General features: G+C 38.1%; 2 protein-coding genes across 2 annotated transcripts in view; one reads left to right on the top strand and one right to left on the bottom strand.

Annotated features, from left to right (window-relative positions):
• The window catches only part of reep3b (receptor accessory protein 3b), a 29,805-nt gene extending 27,915 nt beyond the window's left edge, over positions 1 to 1,890 (bottom strand). The window contains exon 1 of the mRNA XM_016283241.1: positions 1,589 to 1,890. Within this exon, the coding sequence (XP_016138727.1) occupies positions 1,589 to 1,620 (32 nt within the window). The 5' untranslated portion in view covers positions 1,621 to 1,890. The remainder of the gene's footprint in view (positions 1 to 1,588) is intronic.
• A 2,913-nt stretch (positions 1,891 to 4,803) lies between these two features.
• Positions 4,804 to 21,498, top strand: part of LOC107593514 (probable JmjC domain-containing histone demethylation protein 2C) — a 64,356-nt gene continuing 47,661 nt past the window's right edge. Inside the window, exon 1 of the mRNA XM_016283253.1 lies at positions 4,804 to 5,117. Coding sequence (XP_016138739.1) covers positions 4,983 to 5,117 — 135 coding nt within the window. The 5' untranslated portion in view covers positions 4,804 to 4,982. The remainder of the gene's footprint in view (positions 5,118 to 21,498) is intronic.

The following is a 21,498-nucleotide window of genomic DNA, read 5'->3' as shown; positions in this document are numbered from 1 at the left end:
TTTTTAATATTAATATTTTTTAATATAATATATATTAATATTTTTTATTTAATATTTTGGAAAGTTTCCGGAAATGTTCCACCCCTTTGCAACCCTAGATATATCTAATGTTGAAAAAAGTTTGAGGTTAGACAGACATTGTTTTCGATTCACTGGGGGAAAATCTTTCTTTCTGTATGGGTTCAGGTCTGTACGTTAACATAAGGGAGAAGAAAAGTTCAGAGCTTTAAAGGGGTCATATGATGTTGCTAAAAAGAACATTATTTTGTGTATTTGGTGTAATGCAATGTGTTCATGTGGTTTAAGGTTCAAAAAACTAATTTTCCACATACTGTACATTATTGTTGCTCCTCTATGCCCACCTTTCTGAAACGTGACGATTTTTTACAAAGCTCATCGGTCTGAAAAGCGAGGTGTGCTCTGATTGGCCAGCTATCCAGTGCGTTGTGATTGGCCGAATACCTCAAGCGTGTGACAGAAATGTTACGCCCCTTACCATACTGCGTTTCCATCATATAGTCTATGGTTTCCATGTGTCCAGCGCGACGAGACAAAACCAATAAAACCCATTACAAACTAGGCATTTGTTGCATCCAGTGGGGACATAATTATGGATTATAATGACTTATACTGTGTTTTTACGCTTTGTGTTGCATATTGCGCTGCGTAAACATAAAACCATGTCTGCATTTGTGATCGGAGAAATTACAAACAATAAGCGCTACTCTACACTGCTCAAAACTCGCGTTTGAATCATCAGTGGCAAATTCTTTAGATATATAAAAAAAACTTACTTACAGGCTGTGAGTCAGAAGCGCCAGACTGTCCTTGCAAAGTTGGAACTGCCCCACTTTATAGAAACATTATGTCCTCTATAGAAACTTTTAGAAACATTAGGCAAAACAAAGTAGTTTTGCTTTCACAACGAAACACACAGCTGCTTGAGTGAGTGACGCCTGGCGGCATGACAACCACATGTGACGATCCCGGGCTGGACTCCGCTTCGTCCACGGTGAAAGCCGATCCGGCGATCCACAGCGCAAAGTTGTTGTATTTCCTCAACGACCAGCACGGATCAGCTCTAGACATGACGAAGCGATATCGTCCTCTTTTGGAAGACCAAACAAAGTAGTTTCGCTTTCACAAGTCAGAAACTTATGACAGCTCCACCTTACCCAAAAGCCCCAACAAAACCTTGTACAATGAGTCAACACAAAAATATTAATTGACTCGTCCCCTGTCATAATAATTTCACTACTGACACAAAAACCTCTGATACTGCAGTCCAATCGTGATGGCAAACGGGAAACTGCACATAATAACAATGGCTTGCTGTTTCTGGTTCTTATCGTCCAAATAACATGGATCCTTCCCAAACGTCATGTTTAAAAACAGTAAAGCACTTTGATTGAACAATCTGAGCAGATATGGGGTTGAGAAGATCATAAATCTACTTTCTCAATTGTGCAATGTGTGCTGTCTTCAGTATATTGATGCTAATAGGCTAACCAGCTAAATAAAGCGCTAATTTAACCCAAGCCTCAAAAATTAACTATGTTTATGAGAAAAAAATGAGTTTTAAACTCACACGACAGATCTTGATATAATCCAGGACACCATATTTTCTTCAGGATTGAGCCGAGCACAGAGAGATGCTAGCTAAGCTAACCTTACTTCAACTTCAGTGTTCAACTTCAGACGAGGTAAACATTAACGGTCTCCTGAGAGCCTCCGCTCGCTCATTACTCAGTATTACACACAAACATCCCGTATAAAACTAACTATGGCGTTAATATGAGTTAAAATAACGACACACTTGTTGTGCCCATCTTCTTCGTGCTCTCGCCCAAACCGATGCCGTTTCTGTAAAAGGTGCGCTTTCACGTTGACGTCAGAAATAATTTGATTTAAAGGCCCGCTTTTCCTGTTACGTGATTGGCTAATATGATTTGTTTACATGAAACTCGAACATTGGTTGGCTAGATCAAATGTTTGTCAAGTGACGTTGTTTCGAAGACGCAAACGTTACACTCTCAACGCATTCGATGCTGATTCGTTGAGAGTCACCTTGAAGAGATACAGACCAATCAAACATAAAAACGTTGAAAATAAAAACTCCTAATCGATGATCTTGTTGGCGCTGTTGTGTTCGTGTTGCAAAAAACAAAACAAAACAAAAAACTGGGGGAATGTTGTGGTCGTTTGACATTTATTTTAACGGATTTAGCTTTTAAGCACGTAAATTAAAGACTTATTTTCTAAAATGTTATTTCTAGGCTACTATTATTTATTTTTATCATATGTTATATAAATATAGATAGACAGGCAAGCCTGTTGAGGTTTATTAACAGCGCAGGGATGAATAAATTCAGTATCGTATAACTAATTTTAATAATATCATGAATAAAATATCTATCTTTCTATCTATCTATCTATCTATCTATCTATCTATCTATCTATCTATCTATCTATCTATCTATCTATCTATCCATCCATCCATCCATCCATCCATCCATCCATCCATCCATCCATCCATCCATCCATCCATCCATCCATCCATCCATCCATCTATCTATCTATCTATCTATCCATCCATCCATCCATCCATCCATCTATCATCTATCTATCTATCTATCTATCTATCTATCTATCTATCTATCTAATCTTTAAAAAAAACTTAATCTTAAATACAACAATACACAATAAAGCGCCATATAAATGGATCATTCATTCATCCATCCATCCATCCATCCATCCATCTATCTATCTATCTATCTATCTATCTATCTATCTATCTATCTATCTATCTATCTATCTATCTATCTATCTATCTATCTATCCATCCATCCATCCATCCATCCATCTATCCATCTATCTATCTATCTATCCATCCATCTATCCATCTATCATCTATCTATCATCTATCTATCTATCCATCCATCCATCCATCCATCTATACATCTATCTATCTATCTATCTATCTATCTATCTATCTATCTATCTATCTATCTATCTATCTATCTATCTATCTATCTATCTATCATCTATCTATCTATCTATCTATCTATCTAATCTTTAAAAAAAACTGAATCTTAAATACAACAATACACAATAAAGCGCTATATAAATGCATAATTATTTCATTCATTCATTCATTCATTAAATACCACCTAAATAGAGTTTAATTCTTAGAAAGGGATTCGAGTTCAAAGTGACAGATTTGACCCTTGGACCTAAGCTGTTTGAACAAGGATCTATGTTATAATACACAGCTGCTAAATATATGATGGAAAGTGTAACCAAAATGTTATTTTTAGAATACAGTGGGAAAATGCAAATAATTCCTGAATCACATTTGTGAGAAACTGTAATTTCCCTTATTTGTATTTCCCTTTTTCATATTAAGCAATACATGCACTATTATTACAACAATATATCTGTTGTAAATATGTGATAGCAATCTCTCTCTGTCAGAGGAAGGATGGTGGTGATGTTTTCTAACTGATTGAAATAGTACATCAAGCATAGCCATCTTGGGTAGCAGAAGACATCCGGCAACAGATGACATCTGTGAATTGTGGTCTCTCTTGACAATCTTGTTGAAATTCATGAATATTCCTATAAGAGAGCTATTCTGTGTCTTGCAGCTTCATGTAATTAAACATCTGAGCATTCTGAGGTGTTAAGCATCTCATTTTCTCTTTGTGTATTAAGTACATATTGAGGTAATATAATGGCACTTAGCAGACGGTAATGATTTCTTTCAACTTTATCCTTTCCTTCATCTGTAATATTTGCTACAGTGTAGACCTATTATACAATAAATTCAGCTATACAGTCACAGTACATATTGTAATTACATATTACATACACACTGCATGTGAAGAAAAAGAAAAATGTATTACTGTTGTGTACATTTTGTGGTGTTCTCTCCACTGCTGCTTCTAATCATTGATGTTCAAGAAGATGTTCTAAGCATTGATGTTCATTTTAGGCAGACACAGATTAGCCGTCCTACTTTCTGCAGGACACATCTCAGTGACACTCTATGATCTGTGATTCTATCAGCCATGAGATATCTGTCTCCATCTTCTGCTCTGACCTAAAGGTGACACAGACTGATTGTATCCAGTGGATATGCTCCCCATATATCAGCGCTCCTCTTGTGCTCATCAACGAACAGCCCATAGGTCAGCTGCTGGAGTAGCTATAGACTCGCAAAAGCGTGAAACACAATTGGACACAAAAGGTAAAAAGATTTTCATCTGTATGGTTGTATGACGGAATGGAAAAAATAACATGCTGCATATTTGTATTTTATTTTTTAGAATTATTAATATCAAAATAATGTTTTTATAGAATTATTATTATATCAATCATATTTTAATTATTAGGTATATAGTTTATAATTATATTGATTGTCTTATAAATATAAAATATAACAAAAATAGACAGATGATAGATAGACAGATAGATAGATAGAACATTTTATTAATGTCATTAGATAAATTAGTTTTATAAAACCGAATTTATTGATTTATTTATTTATGACGCTTGTTTTTATGTTCTTCATTTCTGCGCTGCCTGTTAATGAACCAAATACAACAACAACAACAACTAAGAACTATTTTCCTCACACTGGCGTATAGTGTGAAAGCAGCTAGTCCCATTGAGCATGAATCAGTCTGGCGGACGTAGAAATCTCCCTGCTGCGGTTTTGCATGGACTTGTGAGTTGTGAGGCGGAGGGATACCAGTTTTACGTTCGCAGTGATCCGGTCCAGTGTTCAGTTTCACGGAGCGCGAGAGCAACCATTCGTGGGTGGAGGCTGAGAGAAATTTAAATCCCCGGGTTGCGGTCGACACGCAAAAAGGCGGAGAAAAATCACGGTTCTTTCTTTCTTTTTGTTCAGAACGCAGTTTGACGGTGTAAATGTGCGGTCGGTAGGGTGCGAGTGTTGAAGTTTTCGAGGGTTTTTCGCCATGGTGGTCGGGAAGCGGTTCCTGTGCGTGAGCGGAGAGGAGCCGCTGGAGCCCGCGCACATCGCGAGCTGGTCCTGGCGAGCCGGAGTCATCCGAGCCGTCACTCACCACGACTACGACAATCCCGAGCTGACGGTAAGACAACGGCAAACATGCTGCGAAAAATACATTTCACGAGCGGGAGATTTCAGTGAGGATATGAAGTTTTGAAATAGCCTGTTAAACGTCAGCTTATTCTAGGTTTTATCGCTTGGCTGGACCGGTTCTAGACATTTGGAGGCCCTTGGCAAAATTCATGTTGGAGGTCCCTACCCCCAATAAAAAGCACTTGAAACAAATATGATACATAACCTTTTTATTTATATAATTTTTTTGGGTATATTTTTACCAGTCAAAATTTCGGACACATTACTATTTTTTATGTTTTTGAAAGAAGTCTCTTATCATCAAGCCTGCATATATTTGATAGAAAAAAACAGTAATATTGTGAAATATTTTTACAATTTAAAACAGTGGTTTTCTATTTTACTGTACTTTAAAACCTAATTTATTCCTGTGATGCAAAGCTGAATTTTCAGCATCATTCCTCCAGTCTTCAGTGTCACATGATCCTTGATTTATGGTCAATGTTAGAAACAGTTGTGCTGCTTAATATTTATTTGACATGTGATACTTTATTCAGGATTTTTTGATGATTAAAAAGTTGTTTAAAAAGTAAAAAAGAAATCTTTTATAACAGTACAAGTCATTACTAACACTTTTTATCAATTTAAAACATCCTTGCTGAAAATTAGTTTTTTTTTCTCCAGATTTTTAATCAAATAAATTCAGGCTTGATGAGCATAAGAGACTACTTTCAAAAACATTAAAATAGTAATGTGTCTAAACTTTTGACCAGCACTGTATGTACACATTAATCAAACTTTATCTAAAGTAATCTCTTTTTTGTTTGTTGAGGATTTTATTATAGCCGTGATATTATTATTATTTTGTAGTAATTTGTTCAGTAATTTATTCACGGTTCCTGAATACCACTTCATTAAATGAACATCAATGCTTTTATAATTTATTTTCTAGCTGGGTATGGGATTTCCCCCTCCCAGTTAATCAATATTTGCTACAGATATTGTCATATTAATAATATTGATAATATGATATTATGTTTTGCATTGTTAAATATGCACTATATACACAAATCAGGTGGAAGTGAAAGAAACAATCGCTACTAAGCAGAAAAGATGTTAATTTCTAGTTAGTTGAAACAAGTGAAATGTTATGTTAGAGCAGTAATGTAATCATCAGCAGAATTTAGAAAAAACACATCTGAGGTCCTTTTTTGAAACATTTAAAAAATGTTCTAATGTGTTTGCTTTTTGACTATGAGTACAAACTTTGCTTTTACCTTTGTAGCTATTTTGCTATTCAGCTCCCGACGCGATGTCATTCACTGTACGCGCAAAACTCAAAGTGTCGCATCTGGGCGCATCAATGACTCTTTTAAACTCGTAATAAACCGGTGAATGATCTGTCCAGAAATGACGCTGATCGAGAGAACAAGTTTATATTTCGAATACCTCGCAATCACTTCAAAACAGATGACGACAACTCACACACTTGCATTAGGAGCTGTACTTCTTTGCGTGCACATTTAGCCTTGTGCTTCGCAGCACCTGAAGGATGTGCTCATTACGGCAAACATTCAGAAGGCGGGACCGCTTTGAAACGGCAACATTAATTGGTTTAATTGCAGGTGAGTGACAATTCAAACGTATGCAATGAACAATGAGGCTAGTATTTTGCTGCCTGTCTTGACTGGTGCGTATAGGGGATGTTATGCTTATGGAGGCCCCGCCCCAAAGCCCGAGGCCCTAGGCAATTGCCTGCTCTGCCTATAGGTAGCGCCGGCCCTGCTTGGTACATGGGAACAGGCTTGGAAGTCAGTCAGGCAATGGAGTCGTGTAGTAGAGCTCTATTTGGATCCCAGTCAAGGTTGGTGGATTGTAATATTAGTTGTCAGCTTGTGACTTTTGTCCCTTTTGCACTCCGATTAAAAAAAAAACTGCTCTTTGTAAATGACATGTTTTGTTGAACGCTGACAAGTAACGAGATAATGTTTAAAGAAGACATATTATGCCCCTTTTTACAATATGTAATATAAGAATAAGCAATTTCAAATTTTGTATTTTCATGGGTCTCAAAATACCTCCCCACTAATATATAAATCCTAAATGATAAAATATTGTTTAATATAATTAATAATAATATACGATTGCATTGTGGGATACGTTATGTGGTTTGCATTACACGTTAGTGCATAGAAAAAAAAACGCAGAGTATGCACACCGTGCATACTGTACTGTGTTACATGCTTTTGCAATCGTACCCAATGTATTCCAAACCAAACGTGCATTTTGATCACTTTTCACTTCTTCTGTGTTTGGCATGTAAACTTATAGGTTTAAATGTTAAACCTTTACATTTTCAAATTTTTCCACTGACAAAAACTTTACGCTTTCTTCTAAAATAGTACTGTAATGAAGATTATAATGTCACACTGCTTTTAGCCTGCAGAATGTGACGCACATGCTCTTCCCAGAATCTGCCTGTTTAACCTGGACTGACCCCTGTCCTGTACCAGCCAGACCTCTCTGGAAAAAGCTACCCTCCATTCAAATGTTACTGAGCTTCTCTGTTGCGAGAACAATTACATGATGATGTTTACTCAATACCATTTCATTGTTGGAGCAGTACTATGCACTATGGAATTGACCGTTAGCAAAGAGCTTGATTGACAGGCGATCTGACCAATCAGAACACGGATATTATGTGCCACCGCTGCTATCCGCCATCTTGCCCAACATCTATGGCCGGTCTCCATAGAAATCCATGTTAAAACGGGGTAAAAAAGATAGACTGAACTGAAACTTTTTCAATATAACTAAATATAAATATGTGCGGAGGGTTAAGCTGTGCTGTTGTTGGCTGCCACAGTAATGGTAATAAGCTAAGGAATTCCTTTAAAGTACTTGTTTTGCGTACCAGAAAACCTGTCATGTCCGGCACTGTATGCATGGCTTAAAATTCTGAGTGTGAAATAATAAGGTCCTTTACAGCAAAAAGACAGTCACTGTGACACTGTAAAGTGATGAAACTATGGCGCCATGTTCTTTTTAAAACCATTTTCATAGGTTTCACGTTATATTGTTGGCTCGGAAATTATGTAAATGCGCATGCCTATTAGCCGCAGCTGTATCCCTTCTAGCCTTTAACCACAAATCAGACAGGAGAGTAGATTAACTTCGGCAGACATTAACTTGAAAAATGGTGTGTTCCGCGGTTGAAAAATAAAATACTTTCTGATGTTTATTTATGTTCATTTCGTGCTTTAAGTATATGAAAAGACGATCGGTTCACGTGTTTGAACTGAGGCAATACAGTGATCTGTCATGACACATTGAAGAACCATAAAACTGTATTTATTGCAAAATTTGAAATCTAAAATTCCGGAGACCTTGTTTCAGAAGTAACCTGCCTCTGTCTTGTCTATCGGTGTGTTGTCAGTTTCCTCTTTGCTCTGCGATTGTATTTTTTACTGCGTGAGAACATAAAGGGTAGTGTGAGAGCGGCATTGTTTGTCGGGGTTAGCAACAGTAACTAAGGATGGCGGGTCTTTGCGAACGGTCAATTTATATTTTTTGTATATCTGCCTCAGTATGTTCTATTGTTTCAACTAGACTAGTCATAATAGTACGTACAGTCTTGTGATGATTTCCTTGATCGTGAAGTTTGTCACTTCATACAATTTAGTCCTGCAGTTGTTGTTTTTTTAACATACAGATGAAGTGACGTCTCAATCCTGTGATTGGACTGTATCCCATAGCAACAACGGCCCAGCGCTGTAAATCACCATGCAGGTTTGCGCTTGACTCTTCAAATGTGGAAACAGACAGATTTTATTATCTGCTGTGTGTAGGCTACATGTCATTTGATGTGACAGTAATGGGAATAGTTGTGCCCCAAATGATGCACTATGCACTTATACAATGCACTATGTACTCTACCGTCTTATGTATTTCATAAGGTTATTTTGTCATCCAGCATCGGAGTCTGATAGCCCTTCCACTGCGTAAGAAAAGCTGTGACCATCGAGTGCATGAAGTGTTCATCAACACACACTTCATCACTACTCGCACTATTTCTACAAACAATGGAATAGAATAGTGTACAAGTATGCAAATTGGCTCACACATAATGTTAACGAGGATCAAATGTCATAACATTTGCACAATCAGTTGAACTTTGCTATGAAACTAAATCAGTTAATTATTCTAATAGCAAATATGGTGCTTTAAGGCATCATAGGCATGCTTTTGATCCAAAAGCAGTGGCAAAAAATAATTCAGGTTAGTAGACAAAACAACAGAAATGTAATTTATGAATATAATTCATTCAATACAAAAATGTATCAATACAAATTGTTCAGTTGAATTAAAATAAACGATTGTACCAGTATCTGTGTATACAATCTTATGCTTGTTAGAATATTGTGAGGTAGCTTATCAAAAGTGCATTTCTATGACGTGCTGGGCCGTATCATTTTATGACGCAATTGGTCACTTGTGCGGTTCCACTTCAGATGCTGTCCATGTAGGAAGCAGACAGCAAGGCAGCTCACTAGGTTTTGGAACAGCGCTTGTGTCTTGCTGTGAAATGGCTGCACTTCAGAACGGTTGAGTGCATACTTGAGCATTTCATTGAGGTAAACATACACAGGTGAAATCATTTAGGAAATCAGTACAGTCACACACACCAAAGTATGTTAGTGCATTTATTGGAGCTGCGCTGGCTGACCTCTCTCTGTGTGAACGGACACATTAGCGATGGAGGTCTGAATAGCTCTGGGGTGATGCAATGAGTAAGTAGTGTCGTATATCCTGTTATGCTCGGCAGTGACACACACAAAGCCTATTCCACTATTTCTAAAAATCACACTCGCATTAGAAAGCAGGGAAATTAATTTCTCTTGCTCAATTTATGTGGGGCTTCCTGTAATTTCTGACACTCTGGAAGTGTTAATGTTGGTTTCTGTGATGGTAGAGTCTTTTTAGCTTGAGCTAAGACAGCAAACGGTCAGAAATGAAACACAAACAAGGCTTTCTGTAGGCGGGAATGGTCGACTGAGCCAACGCAGGCTTCCAGCCCTATCTCCTTGTGCTGATCCTTCTCTGCTTTTGTTAAATGTGCTCTTAAGCGAAACCAGATGTCTGCCGTTTAGACTGTAGTGTATATTCGTTTTCAGAGCATACTTTCACAAATCAAATAAATGGACTGTTACTCTAAGGACTCTGCTTTTTTTAGCACTTCCATCTGAGGTGGCAGTCATGCAATTTGACAAGCCTACTGGAATGTGCTCTTAATTAAATTTGTTTCAAACAAGTGAACTCTTTTGGAGCTGCGCTGGCTGACCTCTCTCTGTGTGAACGGACACATTAGCGATGGAGGTCTGAATAGCTCTGGGGTGATGCAATGAGTAAGTAGTGTCATATATCCTGTTATGCTCGGCAGTGACACACACAAAGCCTATTCCACTATTTCTAAAAATCACACTCGCATCAGAAAGCAGGGAAATTAATTTCTCTTGCTCAATTTATGTGGGGCTTCCTGTAATTTCTGACGCTCTGGAAGTGTTAATGTTGGTTTCTGTGATGGTAGAGTCTTTTTAGCTTGAGCTAAGACAGCAAACGGTCAGAAATGAAACACAAACAAGGCTTTCTGTAGGCGGGAATGGTCGACTGAGCCAACGCAGGCTTCCAGCCCTATCTCCTTGTGCTGATCCTTCTCTGCTTTTGTTAAATGTGCTCTTAAGCGAAACCAGATGTCTGCCGTTTAGACTGTAGTGTATATTCGTTTTCAGAGCATACTTTCACAAATCAAATAAATGGACTGTTACTCTAAGGACTCTGCTTTTTTTAGCACTTCCATCTGAGGTGGCAGTCATGCAATTTGACAAGCCTACTGGAATGTGCTCTTAATTAAATTTGTTTCAAACAAGTGAACTCTTGTTGGTAACGCGACTGTGGCGTGGGACGATTCCGAGTGATTTGCTTTGAGAAATACTGTCCCACTTCCGGATAGCAATATTAGAGAGCAATATTTCAACTTGTTTCTTTGAATAGTCACATAAGTTATTGCCCAATGATGCATATGGAAGTGCTGCTTGGACACAGGAAAACAGAAGACAGAGAAAGTGGCGTAATGCAGCTTGATGTGGTAGAAAGAGTTTTTACTCAGACCTTTATGGGCACATGCTTTGTACCTAAATCCAGCTTAGGATGAAAATATACATCTGAGTTTAAGTGGTTGTTTTGTCTCGGTTTATCTTAACGTCATGACTCTTGCGGCAGCTTGGCAAGATATGAAGGAGGTTGCTGAGAGCCCACATTTTTGTTGTGCCTGGGGCTAAAAAGCAACACCCACAAGCTGGAGGCGGCATTGTGCAGCATGACACACCTTTAAAGAGAGGCCCAGTGGGAGGTGTGTACACGCCTGGAGCTGCGACAGCCTTTGAGATACACACACACACACACTCACACACACGCACGCACGCACACACACACACACACACACACACATCTACACATACCTTTGGCATGTAGGGCACAGCATGTGGCTGCTGCTCTTTAGATTTAGTGAAAATCTCCAGGGAAATTTGAGTGCAATTAGAGCGAGCAAAGGAACGTCCAGGAACAATGCTGAAATCTGGTCTATTCATCATGTGGTGGAACTGTGTCTGCTGCTCTCTAGAAACCTTTGACGCAAACATGTGCCAATTTTTACATTTTTAAGCCCAGCATTGTTCTTTGTAGTGGCTGAATATTCCACAGTAAATTACATCTGGTTTTTGTATGACAGTGTATGTCATGCAGCGATAGAAATGTATCAGCTGGTAGAGGATACAGCTATTAAGGGGTGTTAGGCACAACGTAAAGCATTTAGTTGTTTATGGCATTCAAGCAACATCGAAACTTGCATATAAATGTAAAATATGATGTGAAGTACTCCGGTGTGTGACCACTTGTGATCTGATCACACAAAACAGATGTTAATGCCAGGTAAATGGGATCCGAGACTATAGTCAGGACTGTCTGTTTTATAATATTAGTTATTTTACATGTAAAGCTACTTTTCCACTGATGCCAGACTTATTCATTTCTTATGAATAAAATCTTTTGCATTCATATGCATTCAAGTTCCTAACAGAAAGACAAAATGTGATTTGCTAAATTGTCCAAAAATAGGCATTACCATCTGGTTATTAACAACCACTTATTTGTGTTTTTTCTGTGAAAAAGTTATATTATATTATATATAGAAAAGTATTAGGCAAAAATTATATGAAATTGTGGTCATACTGCCCACAGTCTACTGTGAAAATGCTGTTATTGTTAGATTTTTCTATCTATAATAAAATATTGTATACCAGCTTAACAACATATAAGTCAAGTATCACATATGTCTTTTTGTTGGTGTCCAATGGATTGTGGGTTGTCTTGCCTAGAAGCGAAACCAGATGTCTGCCGTTTAGACTGTAGTGTATATTCGTTTTCAGAGCATACTTTCACAAATCAAATAAATGGACTGTTACTCTAAGGACTCTGCTTTTTTTAGCACTTCCATCTGAGGTGGCAGTCATGCAATTTGACAAGCCTACTGGAATGTGCTCTTAATTAAATTTGTTTCAAACAAGTGAACTCTTGTTGGTAACGCGACTGTGGCGTGGACGATTCCGAGTGATTTGCTTTGAGAAATACTGTCCCACTTCCGGATAGCAATATTAGAGAGCAATATTTCAACTTGTTTCTTTGAATAGTCACATAAGTTATTGCCCAATGATGCATATGGAAGTGCTGCTTGGACACAGGAAAACAGAAGACAGAGAAAGTGGCGTAATGCAGCTTGATGTGGTAGAAAGAGTTTTTACTCAGACCTTTATGGGCACATGCTTTGTACCTAAATCCAGCTTAGGATGAAAATATACATCTGAGTTTAAGTGGTTGTTTTGTCTCGGTTTGTCTTAACGTCATGACTCTTGTGGCAGCTTGGCAAGATATGAAGGAGGTTGCTGAGAGCCCACATTTTTGTTGTGCCTGGGGCTAAAAAGCAACACCCACAAGCTGGAGGCGGCATTGTGCAGCATGACACACCTTTAAAGAGAGGCCCAGTGGGAGGTGTGTACACGCCTGGAGCTGCGACAGCCTTTGAGATACACACACACACACACTCACACACACGCACGCACGCACACACACACACACACACACATCTACACATACCTTTGGCATGTAGGGCACAGCATGTGGCTGCTGCTCTTTAGATTTAGTGAAAATCTCCAGGGAAATTTGAGTGCAATTAGAGCGAGCAAAGGAACGTCCAGGAACAATGCTGAAATCTGGTCTATTCATCATGTGGTGGAACTGTGTCTGCTGCTCTCTAGAAACCTTTGACGCAAACATGTGCCAATTTTTACATTTTTAAGCCCAGCATTGTTCTTTGTAGTGGCTGAATATTCCACAGTAAATTACATCTGGTTTTTGTATGACAGTGTATGTCATGCAGCGATAGAAATGTATCAGCTGGTAGAGGATACAGCTATTAAGGGGTGTTAGGCACAACGTAAAGCATTTAGTTGTTTATGGCATTCAAGCAACATCGAAACTTGCATATAAATGTAAAATATGATGTGAAGTACTCCGGTGTGTGACCACTTGTGATCTGATCACACAAAACAGATGTTAATGCCAGGTAAATGGGATCCGAGACTATAGTCAGGACTGTCTGTTTTATAATATTAGTTATTTTACATGTAAAGCTACTTTTCCACTGATGCCAGACTTATTCATTTCTTATGAATAAAATCTTTTGCATTCATATGCATTCAAGTTCCTAACAGAAAGACAAAATGTGATTTGCTAAATTGTCCAAAAATAGGCATTACCATCTGGTTATTAACAACCACTTATTTGTGTTTTTTCTGTGAAAAAGTTATATTATATTATATATAGAAAAGTATTAGGCAAAAATTATATGAAATTGTGGTCATACTGCCCACAGTCTACTGTGAAAATGCTGTTATTGTTAGATTTTTCTATCTATAATAAAATATTGTATACCAGCTTAACAACATATAAGTCAAGTATCACATATGTCTTTTTGTTGGTGTCCAATGGATTGTGGGTTGTCTTGCCTAGAGGGGATTACTGAGTGCATAAAATCAGTGTCCTTTAAATGAAGGGCAAGGTTCTTCTGTAGTGTAAAACACTATTCTTTGTTTGGAAGCTCTATGGACTTCATTGATTGGTTCCATACAGTGGAAACCTGACCTTTAGCAGATGTTTGAGGTCCTGCCACGACTCGGTGTGATCCCCAATCTAGACCGCTTTCTCCTTGTTATGTAGACCAAGGGGTGCTTATCTCTGACAAGATACAAAAAATTGAACCATTGATGTATTTACATGAGGCAGTCATTCAATCATCACAGGGTTCAGAGGTGGTGATCTGTAATGAACATGGCTGATGACCCTAATACAGCTCTGATGTTCTCAGACAAGTCCTATGTTTGATTAAAATGCCAGATCCTAATGGTTTGTGTTAGCATGTAGCATATGAATGGAGGAAATATATCTGGAGATTCTCTGTTTAATAAAATGTGTCCTCCATCCTACAGTGAGCACAAATTATGAATTCTATATATTCACAATTTTCTTAAAATAATACTATAATACTAATTGTACTCTAATATTAAAATACATAAGACCACACAATTTAAAGAAAAAATCTAATTGTGATTTAAAAAAATATATAATTTACTTTGTTCATAAGTGCTTTTCGTTAAAAGTATTTGATGATGGTTGTTGCAAACCAGAAGTCTTTTTAAGCTTTATTTTTATTAACAAGAAATGTGGCAACGATTTGTATTTCAAAGAGAGCGCGTGCAGATGAAGAGCCTAACCCTAACCCATCGCGGTGGTAAAAATCTGCCACCGTCACAGCCCTAAGTGTCTTCTGCTTACAAGAGACTGGCCACAGCTGATAGCATTCCCAAATGACATTCCGGCGTCTTACATGTCAAAACATTGGGAACTAGGGCTTGGGCAGTATGACAGCATATACCGTGCAATGGTCAAAATGTGTCAGCGTGTAGATGTTTTGCTGTTCTGTTTATACTGTGGTAGGGATGTTTGCACATCTATAATTAGGCAGGACTGCTTCACGTTATTTACACATGACAGAGAAGTAACAAAATGAAGTGATGATAAAATATAGAGCAGGACGAGTTCCTTTTAGTAATATAGAATTCAACTGATGTGTGGTCATGCGTGTATGTGTATTGGCTATTTTCCAGCTGTTTCTGTGGTTCATCTAATCAGAAGTTAAGAAATGTTTTTTTAATTCTTACAGTTTTGTAAATCTGACACCTGAATTTAGGAATTGTGTCAAAATTACAAATAATTAAAGAAAATAATCAAATGATTATGAAGCATTAAAGCAATTAAGTATTTCATTATTATTTTGTTGAGAGAAAGTTTATAGTATCCCACTGATATTGTGAATTTAGATCTTTATATTTTTTCAGTGATATTCTACAGTATGGCGGAGATCATCTGTTGCATCTGTTTAGAGAGCTTATCTGCTTTCAGAAAGTGCTGGTTTAACTAGCCTACTCTCAGACTCAGAACATCATTGAATCTAAAGTAACTTTTGGCAAGAGGCACATTATGATTATGAATATGTATTCATTTTCATGAGGAATTTTCAGAATTGGTAAATGTCATACAAGATGCATACATTTCCAACAATAATGCCTGTCAAGATTGCCCACGGCGCCTGTAAACTATCCCACAGAATGCTAATGTTTGTTCAGGGTTTTCCAAGCAATTGACCTAGCGATGGAAGAGAACCTTATCACAAGATTAACCTCAAAGCAGATGTTTTTTTCCCCCTGTATAATCCAGTCGTACACCGCCTTCAATGGATTTATTGAAACGTCCAGTTAATCAGGTAATCTGAAGCAGACCCACTGCTGTGTTTTTCCTCAAGTGGAAGGCCGTGATCGCACTCGGACTCCATCTCACCCCCTTGTGCTCGTTTCCGTCTTCAATAACTCAGACCGCCATCTTTCAAGAGCTCACAACTACTCCATATCTACTCCAGAGCTCTCGAGTCCACATTAACATTGTTCTCACGTCACCTCTTGTGATTCGCCAGGCCTCTACAGTTGTGTTCGGCTCCCATCAGCTGTGCTGTAATACAGCCTGGTCTCTCGTGGGCTCTCTAAATTATTGATCACAGGCTATAAGACTGAGATATAGATGGATTAACTAATCCTAAATTAAACAGCGCTTGCGAAGGAAACATCTGGTCCTGTGCTTTGCATTCTAATAGATGTAGTAAGGGTGGCGTTTTATGACCTTGTATTTAGGCGAACGTCTCTCCTTCTGCTCGGCCGTTCCCATCTTTTATAGGTAGCACACTCCATTTTATCTGCAGATGTTCAAACAGCAGAGGACAGAGAGAATGCTAGCTTTGCTTTCTTTCAATTTCAAACATCACACCCATTGAAGCTCTGCGCAGATGTGTTTTTCTCAATCGATTTCTTTTGACAAGGCTGAAGTTGTGCAACATCTGAAAGCACCAGTGAGCATTTGGAAATCTCTGGAAGTATAAGCAGAGCCGCAGGGGTGCATTAGCACAATAAGGTTGTAACAGTACTATAGAGTGTGTAACAATACTTTCGGAAGTAAAAATTCCATTCATTGTCTCCATAGGAAATTTGATTTTTAATGATACTTTATTAACCTTTTGAAGACAGACTTGTTTTAAAATCCAAGGTTCATATTCAGTGGACTATGCTTTGGTTGAAACCATCAGTTTGTAGGATACATTTTTTTAAACTGTATCTCTTTTGAATATAGTGCAGTGAATAGACATTCAGAGATTGGCCGTTTTGATAATAGGGCCAAAATCTAACCTTGTCAATAGATTTTCTGTGGACCTTCGGGCACATTTTGTGATTTAAAAATATATTTGGAGAATTCTGAGTAAATATTGTGTAAAGTAAGTGTTCAGTTGAATTCAGTTTGTTTTTCGTTTAATGTAGATCTCATTAAATAATTATACCGACCATCAGCCACTTGAATCTTGTTGTCAGCATCTGCATTGGCCACTAAAAACCCATATCAGTTAACTACTAATTAGAATCTTTTGTTATGCCTGACAATGATTTAATAAACTGTTTATGCCTTTCTTCGATGCAAATGGCTCGCTGTATTGACAGTTTTGTGTAATCAAAACACATCTTGATCATCTGTGGTTGGGCAAATTCCACCCATACAAGCAGCTCTCTGGCTATTATATTTATCTGCTCTGCGAGTAAAGGCTTATGTGAATAAATCAACATCATTAGTCTGGCTGCTTTGTTTGCTTGCTCACAGGGGCTGTGCGTGATGATCAGTCAATACTACGCTGGAGCTGGCATGCTAGCTGCAAACCCACATAGCCTACAAATTACAAAAGCCTTGCGGGAGGGATGGTGATTGAAGCGGGCATGTTTATCCCTGTCTATTGGAAAAATCATCTTGTACAACAGCTAGCTTGTTGTTCAAAAAGAAATGTAGACTCTCTTTTACCATTGAATGCACCAACACGGATGACTGTGAGTTGAGCATGTTGCATTCAAGTGATGCAAATTTGTTTCATTTAGTGATAGACTGTTTTTCAGTTCACCACTATCTCCAGTGTGCAAATATGTTCAATAATTCTATTCTACAAAAATCTTGATCATGTTATTTCAGCCTTCTATATACTGCCACACACATTATTATCTGTCTTACAGGCTCATCAAGGTCTGTTTTTACTCTGGTGTCTTGTACTGGGCCTCATGTAATGTGATGCTAATGGGTGCTGGGTAACAAGAGTGATGTCAACTGTCATTCACAGTCTTCATGGGGGCCGTCGTCTTTCAATTCAGCTTGATGAGGTGGAGGATGAACATCAAGCCATTTGCAATAATGAGATGAACCTTTGAGCCAGTGCATTGTCCATTATTTATGAACGCCTTCATCTCGACAGCAGAACCACTGGGCCTGATCTGTATGCTTGGCTGCTTTCTGACATCATGTGCAACGAACAACTCCAAACTTTAAAAGCACAAGGCCATTTCTTTACACTGTTTCCGTCCTTTTGTGCTCTCGCTCGAACTGCCGTATCTTGGCCCTTGGTTAACGCCTCCTCTCTTGTGTTATAGCAACTCTACACCCGTCTCCATGTGGAGACTTGAGCTCTTGGCATTGGGTGTAATTAACATGACCTGTACGGCAGCCCAGGAAACTGGTTGTGCTCGACTCAAGGCAAATTTGTTCACAGCCATAACACAGGAATCTGTTTTCCCAGGCTAGGAAGAGGGGTAGGAGGTGGAGGTTAGGGCTGTTGCTGGAAGACGGCAAAATTTTTTTTTTTTTTAATTCCTCAGTGAGGTGCTGCTTTCATGTGTGTGCACAGACATGGTGAGACAGCGGTGTGGCAGCCGGGGGCTGGGTGCAGGAAAACAGGCCGGCCACTCCCTCCACTTGTACCAGCCTGTTCCATAATGAAGCGGAGCTGTCAGGGGATCATCTTTCTTCAGCCCCGGTTTGAAAGCCAAACATTGGAAGGCGCCTGAAAAATGTGCCGGGCGCTCAAAGAAACACTAACCTAATACTCTCCTTCAGCAAGCACATGGAGTAATGAGAAACAGAGGCTCTCTTTGTTCATGCACCATATGGAAAATCATTGCTGGTATTTTTCTTTTTAGCGTTGTTATTTTCCTGTAATTTAAACAGTAGGTCATGGCACTAGCAACACCAAGGTCATAATTCTCAGGAAATGCATTCTCATAAAAAATGTATACCCTGAATGCATTTTGAGTCGCTTCAGATAATTTTTTTTGACTCAATAAGGTCAAAGTGGAAGATGATGACTTTGTTTTTTATTTGAGCATAGCACGTCTTGTAAAATCCATATATCTGCCATGCTTGATGTGCTATAGAAGCTCTTTGAAGACTTTCATGGGCTGATGTTTGGGAAGTTTTGTCCAGAGAGTCAGAGGCACCTCTTCAACACCCATTCCATTGTGCTCACGCATGACAGGACAGGTCGAACTCGCTTAGGGTTGTGCAGAAGAGTCGTCTGTTTATACGAAAGAGAGAGGACTTGTTGTAAAAACAAGTGCGTGTGTGTGTGTGTGCTAGGGGTCAAGGTTATTAGGGAAAGTTGATGGCAGCTTTGCCTGAATTGTGAGTGGAGTGGACGTAGGGGTGTGCGATATGACGATTTTTGATCGTGGACGATAAAAATGTCTCCACGATCTGCTTTTGAATGAATATCGTAGTATTGTGCAACAGCGCACATTCTATCAGTTGCAGTTCTGGCGCCTCCATCTCACTGTACAACACCACATGCATTCACATCACATCAGTGTTAACTCAGCGGTAAAGTTGCTCTCACAGGACACTGCACTTATTCGCAATCACAAAAGTACATTATTTGTATGTGCTTTAAAGCCTTGCCGGTTAAATGTTTCATTCACGCGCTGGTCTGATGTGCGCTTTTTCTGAGCATGTACACCTGAAGCATGCGCACTAAAAAGCCTGTCAAACAGCGCCTGATTTCTGAACTAAGTTATCTTTTGCGCTAGTACTGTCAAAACACACAAGGTTTACATATAGACAGTTGGTTATGTCTAAACTGAAAGTAAACAGTTGAGAGAAAAACGGATACGTGCCTGTATATTAGATGCATGCAGGTCTTAAAGGGATAGTATTAAACATGCAGCCAACTGTCATTAAAGGGATTTTTTTTAATGTAACATTTTTTTTTTAAATTTAATTTCTGTCATTATTTACTCACTCACATGTTGTCCCAAACCTGTATTAATTTCTTTCTTGTGCTGAACACAAAAGAAGGTATTTTGAAGAATGTGGGTAACCAAACAGTTGCTGGTCCACATTGAATTTGATAGTAGGGAAAAAATACTATGGAATTTACTGTGGACCAGCGACTGTTTGGTTTTCCACGTTCCTCAAAATAGCATTTATGTTCAGCAGAAGAAAGAAACTCATTCAGGTTTAAAACAACTTTTGAGTGAGTAAATGATGGTATAAAAATAAAACACTATGAAGAATTGACAGACAGATGACAGAATTTTTATTTTAGAGTGAACTATTCCTTTAACTTAAAAACACAACAAACGCAAAGAGAAAAATCACTTCTTATTCTTAACTGAAGAACTTTAATACAGTTGCTTTAGTAGTCAGTCTATATAGTATTTTATTTTTATATTTGTTCATTCAATTTCTTGAATGCTCCTGCTAAATACACATATTGTACCTGAAAATAAAGCACTGTTTGTTTTGTTTGTATATTATGTGTAGTTGTAATGTGCATCTTTGTTCTTATTTTTTAATAACAAAAGATAAAATAATTACAAAGATTTTTATATTCGCCCACTTTGGCCTAAATATCTGCCATCCTTATTTTTAATTTTTAAAATTTTGTTACCTTGAAAGGCTTTGTCTTTATAATAGGGAAATTAGTTTGGCTGTAATGCTCAGACAACTTGCAAAATAGTAAAACCAACATAACAAAGAATCGTGATAAAATCATGAATCGTGATATTTCTAAAAATAAATCGTGATATGATATTTTTTTCCATACCGCCCACCCCTAAGTGGACGTCATAAACAGGCGCCACTTCATCCATTGCCAGGCCGTGATTAATAACCTGCCCAGTACTGCCTTAAATCACACCCTACAACCAACCTACCCGTCAGATTTCAAATAGTGGCATAAATTGGGAAAATGCTGGAAATCAGAGCATATTTCATATTTAAATAACAGTTATGTGGATCAGTTTTTTTTTTTGTATTAGGAATTGAAACCATGAAATAGGCAGCATGTATTGTATGACATTGTTGACAGTCTGATTATCATGGAATAGATGTGATTTATTGTTTAACTGTCATTTGTATGTGCTTTAAAGCCTTGCCGGTTAAATGTTTCATTCACGCGCTGGTCTGATGTGCGCTTTTTCTGAGCATGTACACCTGAAGCATGCGCACTAAAAAGCCTGTCAAACAGCGCCTGATTTCTGAACTAAGTTATCTTTTGCGCTAGTACTGTCAAAACACACAAGGTTTACATATAGACAGTTGGTTATGTCTAAACTGAAAGTAAACAGTTGAGAGAAAAACGGATACGTGCCTGTATATTAGATGCATGCAGGTCTTAAAGGGATAGTATTAAACATGCAGCCAACTGTCATTAAAGGGATTTTTTTTAATGTAACATTTTTTTTTTAAATTTAATTTCTGTCATTATTTACTCACTCACATGTTGTCCCAAACCTGTATTAATTTCTTTCTTGTGCTTAACACAAGAGAAGATATTTTGAAAAATGTGGGTAACCAAACAGTTGCTGGTC

Source organism: Sinocyclocheilus grahami, unplaced genomic scaffold, assembly GCF_001515645.1.
Source record: "Sinocyclocheilus grahami isolate Dianchi unplaced genomic scaffold, SAMN03320097.WGS_v1.1 scaffold172.1, whole genome shotgun sequence".
Lineage (NCBI taxonomy): Eukaryota > Metazoa > Chordata > Actinopteri > Cypriniformes > Cyprinidae > Sinocyclocheilus > Sinocyclocheilus grahami.
This window is presented reverse-complemented; position numbering and strand designations above follow the sequence as displayed.